Below are 17,366 nucleotides of genomic sequence, written 5' to 3'. Positions count from 1 at the left end.
TGGCCGCAATGAAACCTCTGCTCAGTGAAAATCACTTCCTCAAGAAAGTCTTCCCTGATTCCCCAGATGCCCTCACAGCATCCTTTACTTCTCCTTTACGGCATTTATCACAATTTTACTGAGACAATTACCTGTACAATCAACTGTCAGTCTCTCATTGGAATCTAAATTCCACGTGGGCAGAGATCATGCCTGTCTTGTTCACTGCTGTATTTCTAAAGTATTACACAGGAATCTGTATACAGCAGTCACATAATAAGTACTTGAAAATAATGCACTGAGCAGCTTCCCCAATGACACCAAGAGGTTTTTTGCTTTGTTTTGTTTTTTTTAAAATATATATCACACATTACAGCACCAGTCTGACTGCCAACGTAGCACTCTTTTCAGTATACTAGGTCAACCATGAAAAGAGGAAGGAATCGGCCCTCTGACACCCCATCTTGATCTTGAACCTGCATACATCCACACAGCCAGCTTCCTCGCCCCTGGGCCATCCACTGCCCCGAATTCGGCACAGACGCAAGACGTTACATTTAAGCTCATGTTGCTCTCTCTAGAATGTCAGTCACCCTTAGGCCAAAGGAGAGAGAGGAGGCCGAGGAACAATCCACTCCCTATATTGTCAGAGACCAGCTTGCTACTGGGCCAGCTGAGTCCCATCGGCTCAGACCCAGAGGACTCCCAGGGAGGGCAGCCTGACCAGAAGAGCCGAGATCAGCATGGAACCCAGGAGCGGCGACTGCCAGGGACAGCTTCCCTGCCCATGCCTTTTCTGGCATTTGGCTGTCAGTTTACCAAACCGTTTCTAGAAAAAAGTGAGTAAGCAATTGGCCAAACTAATATTTCAGCTTGGGTATCAATTTCAAATATCATGTTATCTCCAAATCTAATTATCTAGATAACAAAGGGTAAGTATGTTACAAATTAGTAAAACTAGTAAAGAAGGGGTATTTTCCAAAAAGATTTTGTTGAAATACATTACTTGAAATTAATATCCATTTTTAAAATCTCCTTTGGGGGCCTCTTTTATGCATATTAACTCTTCTTTCCACATTGAAAAGGTGTCTTCACAACCATGGGGGAGGGGGATAAAAATCATAGAGGATATAAGAGTCTCTTTATGTGACCCCCTGATGAATTCCAAAGGCTAATTAGGGACTAAATAAGGATTTTATCTTGAGAAAAGAATTATTCAGTATAAAATCATATGGATTCACACATAAATCCAAAAGAAATTCACAAAGAATCTTCGCTTGATAAATCAGATTTTCTTTTAAACACACAGATCAGACTGGGGATGCGCATGAGGCTTTGATAATATTTTACCGTGAAGAGCATAGTTCGATTTTCCTCAATATCCGTCGGCTGCACAATATTGTGTCCACTAATCAGGTGGTTCTCGATGTCGTTTTCCTCAAAGGAGCTGAAAAAACTACTACTCCGCAGGCCTGCATCCTGAAACTCCTTCCTGAAAGCCAAGGAGCGCAGCCCGGGCTGGGAGAAGGACTTGCGCATCGGCCGCGGGTCCCGCTCCTGGTCCCCCGGCGGCTGCCGCGCAGCCCAGAGTTGATCTGAGGAGGAGAAGCCGCCGCCGCTCACGTGGCTGAAGCCCTCGATGCACTCGTCGATCAGGGCGGGCGGGGCCTTCCTGTGCGCCACCGCCACGCGGCCGCAGAACAGCACCTCGAACTTCTTGGCGAACGTGTCATCGAACTCGGAAGGGCAGCGGAGCTCCTCCTGGCGGGCGATCTTTCCGGCCTGCCGGATGGAGCTGATGATCTCAGGCACCTGCCGGGCAAGGAAGGAGTGTTATTTGGAACCCGCAGTGGTTGGCGCGCCCAGGGCCCGCATCCACAGGAGCCAACGCCATGCTCTCCCCATCGGCACACGGCGTATTCCATCGCACCGGCCTGAAGGAGCATCCCACTGGGAATCTGGGACCAGGAGAGGGAAATGCACAACTTACACAGAGACAAGAAGGGGGAAAGTATTTACTAAGCACCTCTTCCACGCTGGGGCTATGCTAGAGGATTCATGCGCCCAACACCCTGCAAGCTTAAGTAAGGAGCTCACAGCCACACAGCCACACGTGGCAAGTCAAACCCAGGCTGGTCCCCCCACTCCAAAGCCAAAGGTCTTCTCCGGGAAGCTGCCACCAAAACATTATGCAGTTATTCTAGATTTCATGGCAGTGCGTCTTGGCAGTGCATCAAGTCTTCCAAAATAAATGATGGGATGAGGAGAACAAGACTGTAATTATCTTGTACAACCTTTCTTCTAATCATAACATCATTATTTTCTCTAATGACAACTAACAATTTATTCCTCAGTCTTATATTCCCCAATAGTTGAACAGTATTGACTACACAGGTAGGAGGTTTTAATCAAGGAGTAAGCAACCCATGACAGTATCATCATCAGGGCAACACACTGGGGCTTCTTTCCACTGAGCTTCTAAAGCCTTTGATTCCTAATGTAAAGTCATGATCAAGAGAATGAACAAAAGGGTCTTGTGTGCTACTGTCGGCACTACTGCTACACCCTCTCATCATTAGCTTCTGACAAGATCCCTCAAAGAAGCCACAGACCGAGATGAGTCCTCAACCGCATGAATAAGCATCTGTGCAATCATCTGGATGATGTACAGCCTCAGTACTAACACAAAACAGGCACAAATTCAATTTTCATAAGGAAGGGCCTAGTTTTTGTTATGCCCTAACACCCAAAGCCATTTTTTCCTTTTCTCTTTGTAAGAAAATCCAATTTAAGACCCAATACCCATAGGCCCAATGTCTTTTTAATGACATTATAGAGGGAAAAGAAAACCAAACCCCTTTTCAATTCAAGTCAAAGATCAATACATACAGTAAAGGGAGGTGGTTTTAGTGGATTTTAAAAAGCAAGCTTATATTCTGTGTTCATAACATAATCCCCAAAGACCCAACGACGCAAAAGACTTTTCTCTTTGTGATTTCGTATCAAGCACACCTTAAAGACAATCTCTGCCATAAAGATTAAGATACATCCTTTCAAGATATTTTATCGTACAAAAAGTCAGTTTTATCTTCAGAGATTTTATGTTTTAAAAAATTAATTCCTGAAGCATAAGACCTAAATGACGCTAAGGAAGCCAGAATTTCGACGTCAAGCAACCATGAGCACTGAGTATTTGCTTGAGCTGTAGCTCATTCCTCCACTGACAAATAATTACACATCCTGTGGAGGCCTAAAAATTGTTCATCAATATAAAAGACAGGACAGAGAGAAGAAAGTAGAAAGTCTAGATTTCATTCACACCTTTGCCAACCAGTCACTACAGGAACTTGGCAAAAACAGCCTGTTTTTCTCTCTGGGGGAAAAAAAATGCTTACAAGATTTTTCAGGTAAAAGTTGTTTCTGTAAGGGTAAAGAATAATGACTTTTTCAAAAAAAAAGAAAAACGATTTATGCAAGTAAAAACCTTGCCGCTTTTCTGAGCAAGTGGGTAAAATTATTTTATCAGGAGCCACGTGAATCTTCCTAATTACTAACCCCACTCTCTGAACAGAAAATTCAAAGCTTACTCAGTCTTTTGAGGCTTTTTTTTTAAACAATAACTGACATTTCTATATGCTGGGTCTTCCACTGCATCTGAAGTGAGTAATGAATGGTGTCTTTCATTACATATCAAAGGGGAGAGAAAATGTGTGAAGTCATGTGAATTTATGGTGACTCAGTAATAAAAGGTACAAACACAAGTAAGACACAAAGTAGAGAACTTGCTTGTTCCCTCGCTTCACAGGGTCAGAGGAGGCTAAAGAGTACATCGTCCTTGGTCAGAGTTGAGCTGTGGTCGTTTTTCCTACCACCAATCTCTCCTATCCTTTGATTAGAACCTTCAAAAGACACGCTTTAGTCAAAGACGAGTGCCTCCCTCTCCCTGCTCTAGTGAGCTGTGTGAATATGGGTATCAAGGAGATAATTGGGGTTAAAAAAAAACTCAGGGATCCTGACAAGAATATAACAATTTCAGAATATTTGAAGGCATATTGCCAAACACAGTTTCAACAATAAATTGTAAATAGTTAAAAATCTAACGTTTTTAAAACATTTCTGTAAGTCATTCAAGTATACCAGAAGACTAAATAAAAAGTGGGCTCCACATGTGCCTAAGTTTGTAAAACTTTGATAGTTTAGTTCCCTTAACCAGAACAGACCTGAGCACCGTTTTTTGAAAGGCATATGACAAACCCACAGCTAACATCACACTCAACAGTGAAAAGCTGAAAGCATTCACTCTAAGATCAGGAACAAGACAAGGATGTCCACTCTCGTCACTTTTATTCAACACAGTTTTGGAAGTCCTAGCCAAGCAACCAAAGAAAAAGAAATAAAGGAATCCAAATTGGAAAGAAAGAAGTAAAACTGTCAATATTTGCAGATGACATGACACTATACATAGAAAATCCTAAAGATGCTACCAGAAAACTACAAGAGCTCATCAATGAATTCCGTAATGTTTCAGGATACAAAATTAATACACTGGGGACTTCCCTGGTGGCGCAGTGGTTAAGAATCCGCCTGCCAATGCAGGGGACATGGGTTCGAGCCCTGGTCTGGGAAAATCCCACATGCTGCAGAGCAACTAAGCCCATGTGCCGCAACTACTGAGCCTGCGCTCTAGAGCCCACAAGCCACAACTACTGAGCCCATGTGCCACAACTACTGAAGCCCATGCACCTAGAGCCCATGCTCCGCAACAAGAGAAACCACACCAATGAGAAGCCCGCACACTACAACTAAGAGTAGCCTCCGCTCACCGCAACTAGAGAAAGCCCACATGCAGCAACAAACACCCAATGCAGCCAAAAATAAATTAATTAATTAAAGAAAATTAATACACAGAAATCTGTTGCATTTCTATACACTAACAACAAATTATCAGAAACAGAAATTAAGGAAACAATCTCATTTACCATTGCATCAAAAAGAATAAAATACCTAGGAATAAACATACCTAAGGAGGGGAAAGACCTGTACTCCAAAAACTATTAAGATGCTGATGAAAGAAATTGAAGACAACACAGACAGATGGAAAGACATACCGTGTTTTTGGATTGCAAGAATCAATATTGTTAAAATGACTATACTACCCAAGGCAATCTACAGATTCAGTGCAATCCCTATCAAACTACCAATGGCATTTTTCACAGAACTAGAACAAATAATTTTTAAATGTATATGGAAACAGAAATGACCCCGAATAGCCAAACAATCTTGAGAAAGAAGAACAGAGATGGAGGAATCATGCTCCCTGACTTCAGATTATATTACAAAGCTACAGTAATCAAAACAGTATGATTTTGTACTGACACAAAAACAGACATACAGATCAACAGAACAGGATAGAAAAACCAGAAATAAACCCATACACTTATGGTCAATTAATCTACAATATCTATGACAAAGGAGGCAAGAATATACAATGGAGAAAAGACAGTTTCTTCAATAAGTGGTGCTGGGAAAACTGGGCAGCTACAGGTAAAAGAATGAAATCAGAACATTCTCTAACACATATACAAAAATAAACTCAGAATGGCTTAAAGGCCTAAATGTAAGAATGGATACTATAAAACTCCTAGAGGAAAACATAGGCAGAACACTCTTTGACATAAATTGAAGCAATATTTTTTTGGATCCATCTGCTAAAGGGAATAAAAGTGAAGACAAACAAATGGGACCTAATTAAACTTAAAAGCTTTTGCACAACAAAGGACACCACTGACAAAACAAAGACAGTCTAGTAGATGGGAGAAAATATTTGCAAATGATATGACCGATAAGGGATTAATATCTAACATATATAAACAGCTCATACAACTTAACATCAGAAAAACAAACAACCCAATTTTAAAAATGGGCAGAAGAATAGACACTTTTCCACAGAAGAAAGGCAGATGGCCAACAGGCACAGGAAAAGATGCTCAACATCACTAATCATCAGGGAAATGCAAATCAAAACCACAATGATCTCACACCTGTCACAGAACGGCTATCATCAAAAAGAACACAAATAACAAATGTTGGCAAGGATGTGGGGAAAAGCGAACCCTCATACACTGTTGGTGGGAATGTAAATTCGTGCAGCCACTGTGGAAAACAGTATGGAGGTTTCTCAAAAAGCTAAAAATAGAACTACCATATGACCCAGCAATTCCACTACTGGGTATACATCTGAGAAAAACAAAAATGAATTTGAAAAGATACATGCACCCCAATGTTCACAGCAGCATTATTTACAATTGCCAAGACATGGAAAAAATCTAAGTGTCCATCAACACATGAATGGATAAAGAATAGGTGGTGTATATATATACAATGGAATACTACTCAGCCATAAAAAAGAATGAAAGTTTACCATCTGCAGCAACGTGGATGGATTTGGAGGGCATTATGCTAAGTGAAATAAGTCAGAGAAAATCACTTATATGTATATGATATCACTTATGTGTGAAGTCTAAAAAATACAATAAATTAGTGAATATAACAAGAAAGAAGCAGACTTACAGATATAGAGAACTAGTGGTTACCAATGGGGAGAGGAGCAACATAAGGGTAGGGGAGCGGGAGGTACAAACTACTGGGTGTAAGATAGGTTCAAGGATGTACTGTAGAACACAGGGAATACAATCAATATTTTGTAGTAACTGTAAGTGGAAAGTAACCTTCAAAAATTGTATAAACAAATTTTTTTAAAAGAAAAATGAAGGCATACTGTCCACTTGTGATGAAATCCTGAACTCTCTATTCTTTTTTTTTTTTAATAAATTTATTTATTTTATTTTTGGCTGTGTTGGGTCTTCATTGCTGCACATGGGCTTTTCTCTGGTTGCGAGAGGGGGCTACTCTTCGTTGCGGTGCGCAGGCTTCTCACGGTGGTGGCTTCTCTTGTTGCGGAGCCTGGGCTCTAGGCGCGTAGGCTTCAGTAGTTGTGGCACGCAGGCTCAGTAGTTGCGGTGCACGGGCTCTAGAGCACAGGCTCAGCAGTTGTGGCGCACAGGCTTAGCTGCTCCGCGGCATGTGGGATCTTCTGGACCAGCGATCGAACCCGTGTCCCCTGCATTGGCAGGCGGATTCTTAACCACTGCGCCACAGGGAAGCCCCTGAATTCTCTATTCTTTATAACTCTGTCCTAGACTCACCTACACTGTTGCTTGTTACATAAGGGAACTGGGCCACTTACTTCATTTTATTTTCAAACGTTGTCCTTGGTATGACTGGAAGCCAGAAGGTAGGGATTCAGAAGTGTGAGATGAACACAAGGTAGCCCTCTGCCTGGGAAGGGAGTGGGGCCTGGAGGGAAGTTTGGTGAGAACCCTTTACAGTAACAGAGATGGGGTCTGCTGGGAACCTGAACTAAGCAGCAAGCACTGAAGACAGAGAGAAAGGCTGCGTGAAAGATTCTGGAAGACAGACCCACAAGACTTGGTGATTACCCAGACAGGGACATTGAGGGTGTGGAAGACCGCACGGGACTCACAGGGCTCTGGCTTAGACTTCTTCAGTAGGGAATACAGAAGCAGCAGGCTTGAGGAGAGATTACAGTGAGCTCTGCTCCTGTCCATGCTGAGTACGACCAGGAGGACTTGAAAGTAAAGGCATCTAGTGGGCAGCTGGACAAGCCAGCCTGGAGTCCAAGACAGGAGATCTAGACCAGACATCACCAGCACATATACACAGACCAGAGGTGGCTGATACCTTGAGAACAGAAAAAGGGAAAGTAAAGGAAGAGGGCAAAGATGAGATGTTTAGGATACACCAACATTTCCGGTATAAAGAAACGGAGGAATCACAGGCAGAGAAGCAGGAGCACAGGCAGGCAGGCAAGGATGATGCCAGAGATGGCAAAGGAAACAAGCACTCCTTCCTCAAGGAAGGGAGAGGAGGGGGCTGAAAATAAACGAAGGGCTGAGACGGGTCTGCTGAAGTTGGCAGCTTACAGACAGACATACATAAAATAAAGGGGGGGATGCCCACACTGACCGTCCAAAGTAAGCAAGCAACTGAAAAATGTCTCAAGGTGACACTTTAGTCTATGAGAACGTATACTTCAAGTTACAATATTTACTGCAAATATACAGACCCTTTCAGGGCAAATAGGCTGAGGTCAGTGGAGTTTATTCCCACGATATGATCTGGGTACTTTAAAAAAAATCTTTTTTTAGTTTAGTCACAGCAATAGTATCTACGTCATTTCTGATTGCAGATAAGCAGATAAAGTAAATCAACTAACTGCAGCAAAAACAAGAATCTGAAAAGCATTTTGCTGAGATAAATTCCATGAGGGTTTGAGATTTGGTTTTCTTTCAATAACAGGAATCACAACAAAAATGTAAATTGAAATGAATCGCCAATAATGAAGAAACAGGCCCTCTTTTAGACATATAAAAATTTACTGAACTGCTCTTCTGTCAACCTATTTGAATTTATGCTAAAGGTCAATTTTAAAGCAAGTCTGCACTTATTTCACAGCCAAAACAAGTTTCTTTTGAATTCACATACTAACAAATACACAGTATAGTATGAAGTTTCTGTAGCAGGCTTGAGTGAATATTGTTGTATAAGTAGCCAGAAAATGATACTCTAAGAGCATTAGAAATATTCATTTCTGTAAATAAAGCCCTTATTTAAACCTGTGGGTCGTTTCTTTTTAAGGATTTGAGGATTTTAAAGGATTATAAACACACGGCAAGTGTAATTTTATTCACAAGGACTTAGGAAAGAGCTCCTGAAACAGTATTTAGAACGAAAAGCCATTTTACTGTACGTTTACACTTTTGTTTTTCTGCCAACTAGTAACAAATAAAATATTAAATGAATCTAAAGCAGCCCATATTTGCATTTAGAACTCTAGCATTTCATCCTGTTATTTAAGATTAAAGCATTCCAAAATTGCAAAAACATGGCAGGCCACACTGTGTTTTGTCCGTTGGATTAAATGTTCCCACACTGCAAGGAGTTAAAACAAGCACTTCAAACAGAAAATAATCATTCCACATAATTATTTTCCAGAAGGAACAGACTTGTGTTTTGTTTTTGGTGATGAGTGGTTATTTGTATTTGTTGGTCATAAACAAGGTAAATAGGGGAAGAAAACGAAATTAAACCGTGTCTCCTCACTCTATCTTACATGCCTTGAATTTCATACAAAACGCCTAAGAAAATACCTTCTTACTAGTGCTCCATACTTAAGTTATTTAAAGAGAATAAGACAGCTGTCTGATGCTCTCTATATAAGACATGCATGAGCATTCATATTACCCAACAGTCGAGCCTGTCAAGACTAGATTCGAAATAAAGATGTGAATACACCTCATACAGTGAATAAGACGAGATTCCTCCTGGCCTTAGTAGAGGTTCACAGTGCAGGGAGGAGGAGACACGCACGTCTGCATGTGCAATTTCCAATGAGCCTGCATGTGCAATTTCCAATGAGCGCTGGAGAAGGCTGGTCCCCAGGAGAGGTCTGTCGTGGCTCCTCAAAGGGAACCAATGCCTCCACTCCTGCTGTGCGCTTACAATTAGCCAAAGGGCAGATGAATGCATTACATCTTCCCAAAAGAAAGATCAAACGTGCTGTGAGCTGGCTGGGGAAGCGCCTGGCATGTCAGAAACGCTGATGACTGCTGGCCCCTAACGCAGCCCTCACACCCTCAGTCAGGACTGCCTCATCTTTCTATCCTCCAGGTCAAACGGAAGTAGTAGTATTCAGCCACTCTAGTTCTGATATGGCAAACTGGATAAACTCTTATCTTAGTAGCTTTTAAACCCCATGGAAAGATGCAATGCAAACACAAAACCCAGCGTCATATTCCAAAATAATCGTTTGAAAAGGTTCACTACAACCTTCTGGCTAAACTGGCACTTTTCTACAAACATTTAAAACAATGAGACTAAAATCCAACTCGAGAAGTGATTTAATAGCTGCAGGAGCTAACAGAAGAAGGTGGGAGAAGAAAGGAAGAGTAGAAGATATTGCTGTAAGATTATGAAGTTGTTTCGTAAGTTTTCTAGAACAATTTTTAAAAGCCAAGACATTTTCAGTGGTCAGCATAAACAATGACAGAAATCACTGGATGTTCAACCTGGGAACATGAGTCCTCAAAGTCCAACCCTCTTCATTTAATGCACTGATTCGCAACTCAAATGTGGCCGCACATTAGAATTGCCAATAATTTTAAAAACGAGTGACTACTTTCCATCAGTTGAGGTGAAGCAGCCTGCGGAGGTGGGGCCCTGGCACCTGCAGTTTTCAGAAGCACCTGACAGCTCTCAGCTCTCTTACCACCTGTCCTCTGTCATGCCCCGAGGTAAGGAATGCGCTTCTCTCCCTGCCCGCTACACCATCACACCCAAAATCCATGGGATTATTAAGACCCTAGGCAAGCTGTGAACAGCAATAAAGCAGCCCAACTGCACAGATCCAGACCCTGCTCACAGCACAGATGAACAAACTAGTGAAGACAAAAGCACAAGACTCGCCACACAGATATCTGACAAGCTATTTATACCATTTAAGGGCAAATCAAATTTGATTTGCAAATAAATTCACTGTATTTCAGAGGTCTCAGATTATTAAACACATAAGAGCAAATGCCTTATAAGAGATGCTACTCTATAATTTTGATTAAAGTTTACTTCAAAATAATCTCTCCAAGATTACGAAACATTCACAAATATAATGAACTAGCAGTTAACCATAGCAATCACCCGGTATTAGTTATGTATGTTACATAATCTTTGCAAAGGGACACTGCGGTCTCTTTTCTACAAGGCAGGGGAACTAAAAACGTATAAATGTGCTATAAGAAACCATTAAACAGAGCGCTGGTTCCTTCTCCAGGACACACGCCATAATTAGTTTCTATAAATGAAGCCCTTTTGAAATTTTTTCACTGAGGAGAGATCTTCAATAAAGGAATATTTGGTCACATAGTGTGCATTTATAAACAAAACAGTGAAACCAGCTAGAGCACTGGGCACCAATACTGTTTTGCTTCTACCTAAAATCACCCAGGGCCAAACATATTAAACTTGTTAGGTGGGACACACAGGCCCACCCAACCCACAGTTCATGAACCCACAGTTCCCGGACCATGTCCCCTGCAATGGAAGCAAGGAGTCTTAACCACCGGACTGCCAGGGAAGTCCCCAGACTCCCTTTTAAACTCAGCAGCAGAATGTACTCTTTAGCCACCTTTTATTTTCAATAACAAGCTTAATACACATCCATATAAAAGAAAAATACAAAAACATATAAAGTTAAAGTTGCCTATAATCCCAAGCCCAGAAATAGCACAGTTAGTGGTTTTTTCTTACCTATGGTTGCTTGTGTATACTAAATGGTCGTTTCCTTTACTTAAAAAAAAAAAAAAAAAAAAATGAAGGATCACAGTGTTCTGCATTTATCATCATGGGCGTAGTGTCAACCCATTCTAGAACCATCTCATTCCTTTCTGATCACAGCATCAATTTCATTCACTGCAAACACCATACACAATGAAAATACCAAAAAAACCAATTTTTTTTTTACCTATTCAGGATCCAATTCCAATTAACCTTATGCTAGCTGTCATGAACTCTGCTCAATCAGAAGCCATTCTGGCAAACGTGTGAGGAGCATCCCAAACTTTGCATACACCGCTTAGACTCCCCCTAGCCGCGTTTAGAGCATGAAGTGTTTGTGTGCATATGGGAAGGGGGGGGGGAGGTAAGTAAGAGAGATGAGAGTGAACCTAGTATTGCTTTTTAGACCACAGAGAAACATTCCATTCGGAGGGAGATGGGGGAGAGAGGGCATGTGGGAGCAGAAACAGAATAAACTTTAAAAAGATAGAAAAAGTCGGCCCTAACTCCTGCCCCAGCTGAAGCCATGAATCTACTACACTGACAGTTCCTACAGGGAATTCTGGAGCTGAAATGCCAAAATAAGCTCCAAACTCTGCCACTTCATGCGCAAGTCTGAGCAAGACACCCAGCTTCTTAGAAGCTCAGCATCCTCTTATATCAAAATTGGATATTACCAGCTACCCTTTTAGGTTGTTTCGAGAAGAAAATTAAACAATGTGAAAGTTGTTAGTGTAGAGCCTAGCACATATTAGCTTCCAAAAAATGCCAACTGTGACCTTCACATTTGCCAAGTAAGAAAAGGTCAACTCTCTATTATTAAAGTAACAGCACCTAAAGGCAATGAGCTTGCTATTATTCCAACTGCTTTTCAGTACAGAACTGGTAATAAGTGACAAAAATTTATTCCATATCAGCCAGCCACAGATAATGCCAATCACATTTTTAATGTAACCAAATTTCCAAACATCCTGTAGGCAACAGAACTCTCTCCCAGCTCACCCCACCCCCAACTTCCCAGCAATCCCCAAAATATAAGAGTAGCAAAGCTCTGATTAAAATGGAGCTGGGGAAGGAGGACACTCCCTTCTCCTTCCTCCTGCCAGCCCTGAGGTGTCACAAGGCCCACAGGAACAGAGAGTGAAAACCACTACCTTACAAAACTACACAGGTCTGTGAGTGGCAAACAGTTTCTGTGGCACTTTCAGGACAGCCCTACAAACTTCAGAGCATAAAACACCTAAATGCTTGAACATCAGCTCTAAGACAGCAAAATTATTGTCTATTTTGCTCACTGATACAGCCCAAAGTGCCTAGGACAGTGCCTGGCATACAGCAAGTATTCAGTAAGTTTGCTCAATGTATGAATGATTGCAACTGAAAATGAAAGTTTAGTGATTTCAAGGTTTTTAAGTGATAAGAGATATCTCAAGTAGACCTTAGAAGAGAAACCATGATAAATCTGTGGAATCTCCAACACAATGCCTGTGCATAGTATACATGCAACAAATATTTGCAGAAGGAACAAATGCTGTAAAAATAGCAAACCAGAAACACTGAGACTAAATCTTTTCGGATTATAAGATTTTTCTAGACAGCTGAAGGCTGCCCCTTTAAGCACCTAAGCTATTTTTATTTTAACCATCTTTGGATGGGAATCATTTAGCGTATTTTTTCAAAGCCTACAGAGAATGTACTTTAACACTTTTTTTTTGTAGTGAGCGTACATTACAATGACCACAAGAGCTACCAAGGCTGTGCAAAGCTCCGTGCTGCCAGGGGTTAAGGCAACAGGCAAGGGTGTATGGGAATGAGAGACGGTATCTCAGCTTTTAATTACATACCCCACATTCCTACCAGTCCTCCCAAAGTAAATGTTGGTATGCTCTCTCAAATGCACCCCAGGGACCAAAGCAGAGGCTCCTAAACTCTCTGTGCCACAGACCCCTTCTGACAAACCCCTATGGACCCTTCTCAGAGTAAGATTTTTAAATGCCATAGGCATTTACACAAAGCAATACAAAAGAATTATACCAAGAGGGAATTATCCAAATCATCATGATAAAGCATTATGTGCTTATCACCAAACTTAACAAGGTCTAGCGGCAAATCGTGTATCTACCATAATTCAAAGTAACGATGAGCATATACAGTATTTCTGAGAGATGTGTAGCAACTATAACGCAATATGAAAACACGTGATTTTATTGATGTTACTATCACAGGAGTTGCTAATGCTACGGGGAGGGTGATGACTCATAACTGAAGATGTTAAACTGCAGTTAAAGGTTAGTGGAAATAAAGGTGAATTTTTTTCCCCATCCAAGTTCAGGGACCCCCACTCCCAACTTCCATCCTCAGATTCCAGGTTAAGGATTCTTGGACTTAAGGAAGCGGGGGTGTCGGGGGAGCGGGTGCAGCGGAGGGACCAGCTACAATTAACTCAAAGATAAGATCACCACCACCGCCAGCCATCTCTTGCAGGACCACGGTGTGTATATACTGCATAGATGAATAATAAGACAAAGCCATCCCACCACCCCAATGCACACATAAATCTAGCTGAAAATGGGAAAACTGGACCAGAAGCTTTAGCCATCAAAGTCTACAAAGGGAAATTACAATGTTATGATGCAGCCCATAAGGGAAGCAAAATCTAAGTGGGTTAAAACTCAAATGTCCATTACTTAGAGTTACGGAATTAATTTCTATGTAATGTAAATTCTTCATCAATATAAAAACATTACAACTCTTTTCACATAAGTACTCAATTTAAGTCTGATGTGATGTATTGCCTAGCTAGTCCTTGATGATGACAATTTAGTCTAATATACAAACAAATGAAAATAATTTTCAACTGTCAACTTTACATTATCCCTGCCAATGGGAGGGTAGGAAAATATGACAAAATAAATACCTTTGAATCCTCATTTCAAGAAACTGTCATTTAGGCTGCAGTTTACATTTGACAACTGCAGGCAAGCAGCGGAGCCTTTACTCTAGAATGTTCTTCCATCGACTCTCCACTAGCATCTGCTGATTCTTCCAGACCCAGTTCAAGCACCTCCATGCCCACGGGCCCCAGCCCGCTGTGGTAATACAGGTCACAGCACTGACATTTGGGGCTGGGAATGGGGTGTCGTTCGATTCATTTCTGTGGACCCTGCAGGTTTGTGTCAGTGTTTACTGAACACACACACTTTAGTGTGAGAGGCAAGTGAACGGCACTTTTCTGTTTCTCTACCTTAAAGTGTAAAATAAATAATGTAATCTAATTAACCTTAATTTAAATATAGTTATTTGAAAATACACCAAAGTCAGGCAGGAAAACTGCATAGGTTAAAATGAAAGAAACAAAAAATAAAATGACTATTTTCATGAACCTTACCTAATATCAGGTAGAGAAAGTGTGACACCAATATTCTATACAATCATACGCACACTGTCCGGGGAAAAGCTGAACTTCTGAGACCTTCATCGAATCAAGTAGTTTAAGTTAATGTCATATCTCGGGCACTAACCCCCCACTTATGGAAGCCAACTATGTGCCAGACACCGTGCTTCACATAGATGACCTCGCTGAATGCTCACACCAACCCTCCGAGGAAAACCATGCTATTTCCATTTTACAGAAACACAGACTCTTCTGGATCAGTGCTGGGCACTGGGGCTGTCGATGAACGTGACCATCTCAGTGGGGACAGAAACACAGCACTTTTTAGAAAACCAGGCACTGGAGGCCACGGGAGCGGCACGGGCCTCAGGTCACCAGTGAAGGGAGGAGAGGGCAGGACAGGAGGAGAGGAACCTCGGGCTGAGCCTTCAGGGAGTCGAGGCTGGTCAGGACAGGCAAGGAGGGCGCTCCCCTCGCCTAGCACATGGCGGGAGGCTGACACAGGTGAGGCTGGGCCAGCAGAGTTTCCAACAGATCCCACGGCTGCTGTGGAGAGAATGGGTTTGATGGACAAAACAGCAGGAGGAGGATGCCAGGCAGAAGGCTGCTGAAGCAGGAATGGCTTAGTTCCCTGCCCTCACCCCGCTGAGAAGCTCAGTCCCAGAACCAAGGGCCTTGTCACCCCAGTGCCTGGCCCTTTTCCTCACATCAGACCGAATAAACGAATCCACGTGTGAACAAAGGAGCATCTGAGCAGGAAGAAACGACGTCCTCCAGCTAGGGCTGTGGCGGTACAAATGGAGAGAAGACGATGAGGCAAAGCACAATTCCGAAGGTCAAACAGGCAAGAATTAGTAATTCACTGGATGTGAGTGAGAGTTGACTGGTTGGATGGGAGAACCACCCACTGAGACCAAAAAAAAAAATCCAGAAATCTGATTACAAATTACAATTCCCTATTCATGCATATGAGTTCTCTCTCTTTTCAAGGTCATTTTATTCCTGAAGGAAGCATGGAAGTTGTGTAGGTAGCGTGTGCTGCAGCCCAGAGAACAAGTGCCCACCCCGTGCACCCAGTCCATTCTGGCATTCTGGGCCAAAACTCTGACAGGTTTTTTTAAAAGTATGCATGTGTGAAGAGCTGTTATCTCTTCTACTTATTTTCAGCAAAAGAGATGCAATTTTAAACAGTGCTTATCACTAACGATCTGGAAGGGACCGCCCATGGTTATCTCTGGGTAGCAGAAATTCTGTGGTTTCTTATTTTTGCTTATCAACATGTTATTTTTCTGTATTTACATACATTGCTTTTGCAATCTCACAAAAAGGTTAACTTTAAAAGAGTACATTTTTCTTAAACTTTAAGAAACGTTAGCGGTTACTGTCTAATTTTATTAGATAAAGCCTTCTAGGGACAAAATTATTTGGAGGAAAAAAATCTTTATTCTAAACATATGATTAATTATTTTCAATGTAGAATTTCAGCATACATTTCTAAGTGCCCCCAAATGCTTCACTACATAACACACAAAATTTAAGTCATGGGACACCATCTGAAAAATAAACTTCCACATCCACAGAAACTAAAAACTTTAGACGACGGTCTAAAAGCGATATTCAAAAGACTGCCCTTTTATATGCATAGGTAATTACTTAAGACAAAAATTTGTAGCTTAAATAAAAATTGTGATAATAGTAAGAACTGGCCTGTTTTATGAAGCTGACAGTTCAAACTTGAGTTTAGATAAACCATTAGCCCTCTTAGTCAGATAAGTACTCTTGCTACTTCCTAGGACTTGCAGTAAAATCAATCTAATTCAAATTATAACATTTGTGGACAGAGTATGAAACCACCTTGACAACATCAATATTAATTTTTATAAACACAAAATAATTTATAGCATAGGGCTACCCTCTGCATATACGGTGCCTTTGTTCAAATTACTGAAAGCCAAAAACCCCTGTCCTCCCCAACCTCACAAACAAAAAGACTCTGGTATGCCAAGTGTGGGCTGGATCTCAGCCCCTGCTTGCCCTGTCGGCTGGATGCTTTTGTGCAGTATGCAACCTGCACAAACTTACCTGGCAGCCCATTCACAGCCCTGTCACCCACATCTGTGAGATCCATAGTAGTTTCCAGGAGCATGTTAGAAATTTAAACTTACTAATGCATGACTGCAAGACTTAACTGCCAGAAGGGGTTCTGGTATGGCTTATAAATATTACTTATAAACCATATTATTTACAGTTTTAAAATACTGCACCACACTAGCTTTTACAGCATTAACTGCATTCTTGAGTAAAACCTATCATGTATGTTCAAGAATCCCGAATTTCATTCAGATGAGTGGTAGAAACAGGTCTTTACTCTCGTATCATCTCAGTCCATTTTTGGAAATAAACTGTACTCACCAAGTGGCCATCCCCTTTCTTTCATCTTGATCAACAGGCACATCAGAACTCTGGCCAGTAAAGGATATTAGTTAGAACTGGTCTAATCTATTTTCCACCTAACATATTTTATACTTTGTGTTTACCAAGTATGACAATAACAATACTATTTGCTGGTCCTTGACTTTCTCAG

At 41.4% G+C, this 17,366-nt stretch overlaps 1 protein-coding gene across 7 annotated transcripts in view; it reads right to left on the bottom strand.

Annotated features, from left to right (window-relative positions):
* The window catches only part of TBC1D1 (TBC1 domain family member 1), a 226,826-nt gene that overhangs the window by 102,071 nt on the left and 107,389 nt on the right, over window positions 1-17,366 (bottom strand). For all 7 annotated transcript variants that reach the window (XM_061192156.1, XM_061192154.1, XM_061192155.1 and 4 more), the window contains one exon: window positions 1,330-1,791. In XM_061192156.1, coding sequence (XP_061048139.1) covers window positions 1,330-1,791 — 462 coding nt within the window. The remainder of the gene's footprint in view (window positions 1-1,329; window positions 1,792-17,366) is intronic.

The sequence above is a fragment of the Eubalaena glacialis genome, chromosome 5 (genome assembly GCF_028564815.1).
Source record: "Eubalaena glacialis isolate mEubGla1 chromosome 5, mEubGla1.1.hap2.+ XY, whole genome shotgun sequence".
In the NCBI taxonomy this organism is placed as follows: domain Eukaryota; kingdom Metazoa; phylum Chordata; class Mammalia; order Artiodactyla; family Balaenidae; genus Eubalaena; species Eubalaena glacialis.
This window is presented reverse-complemented; position numbering and strand designations above follow the sequence as displayed.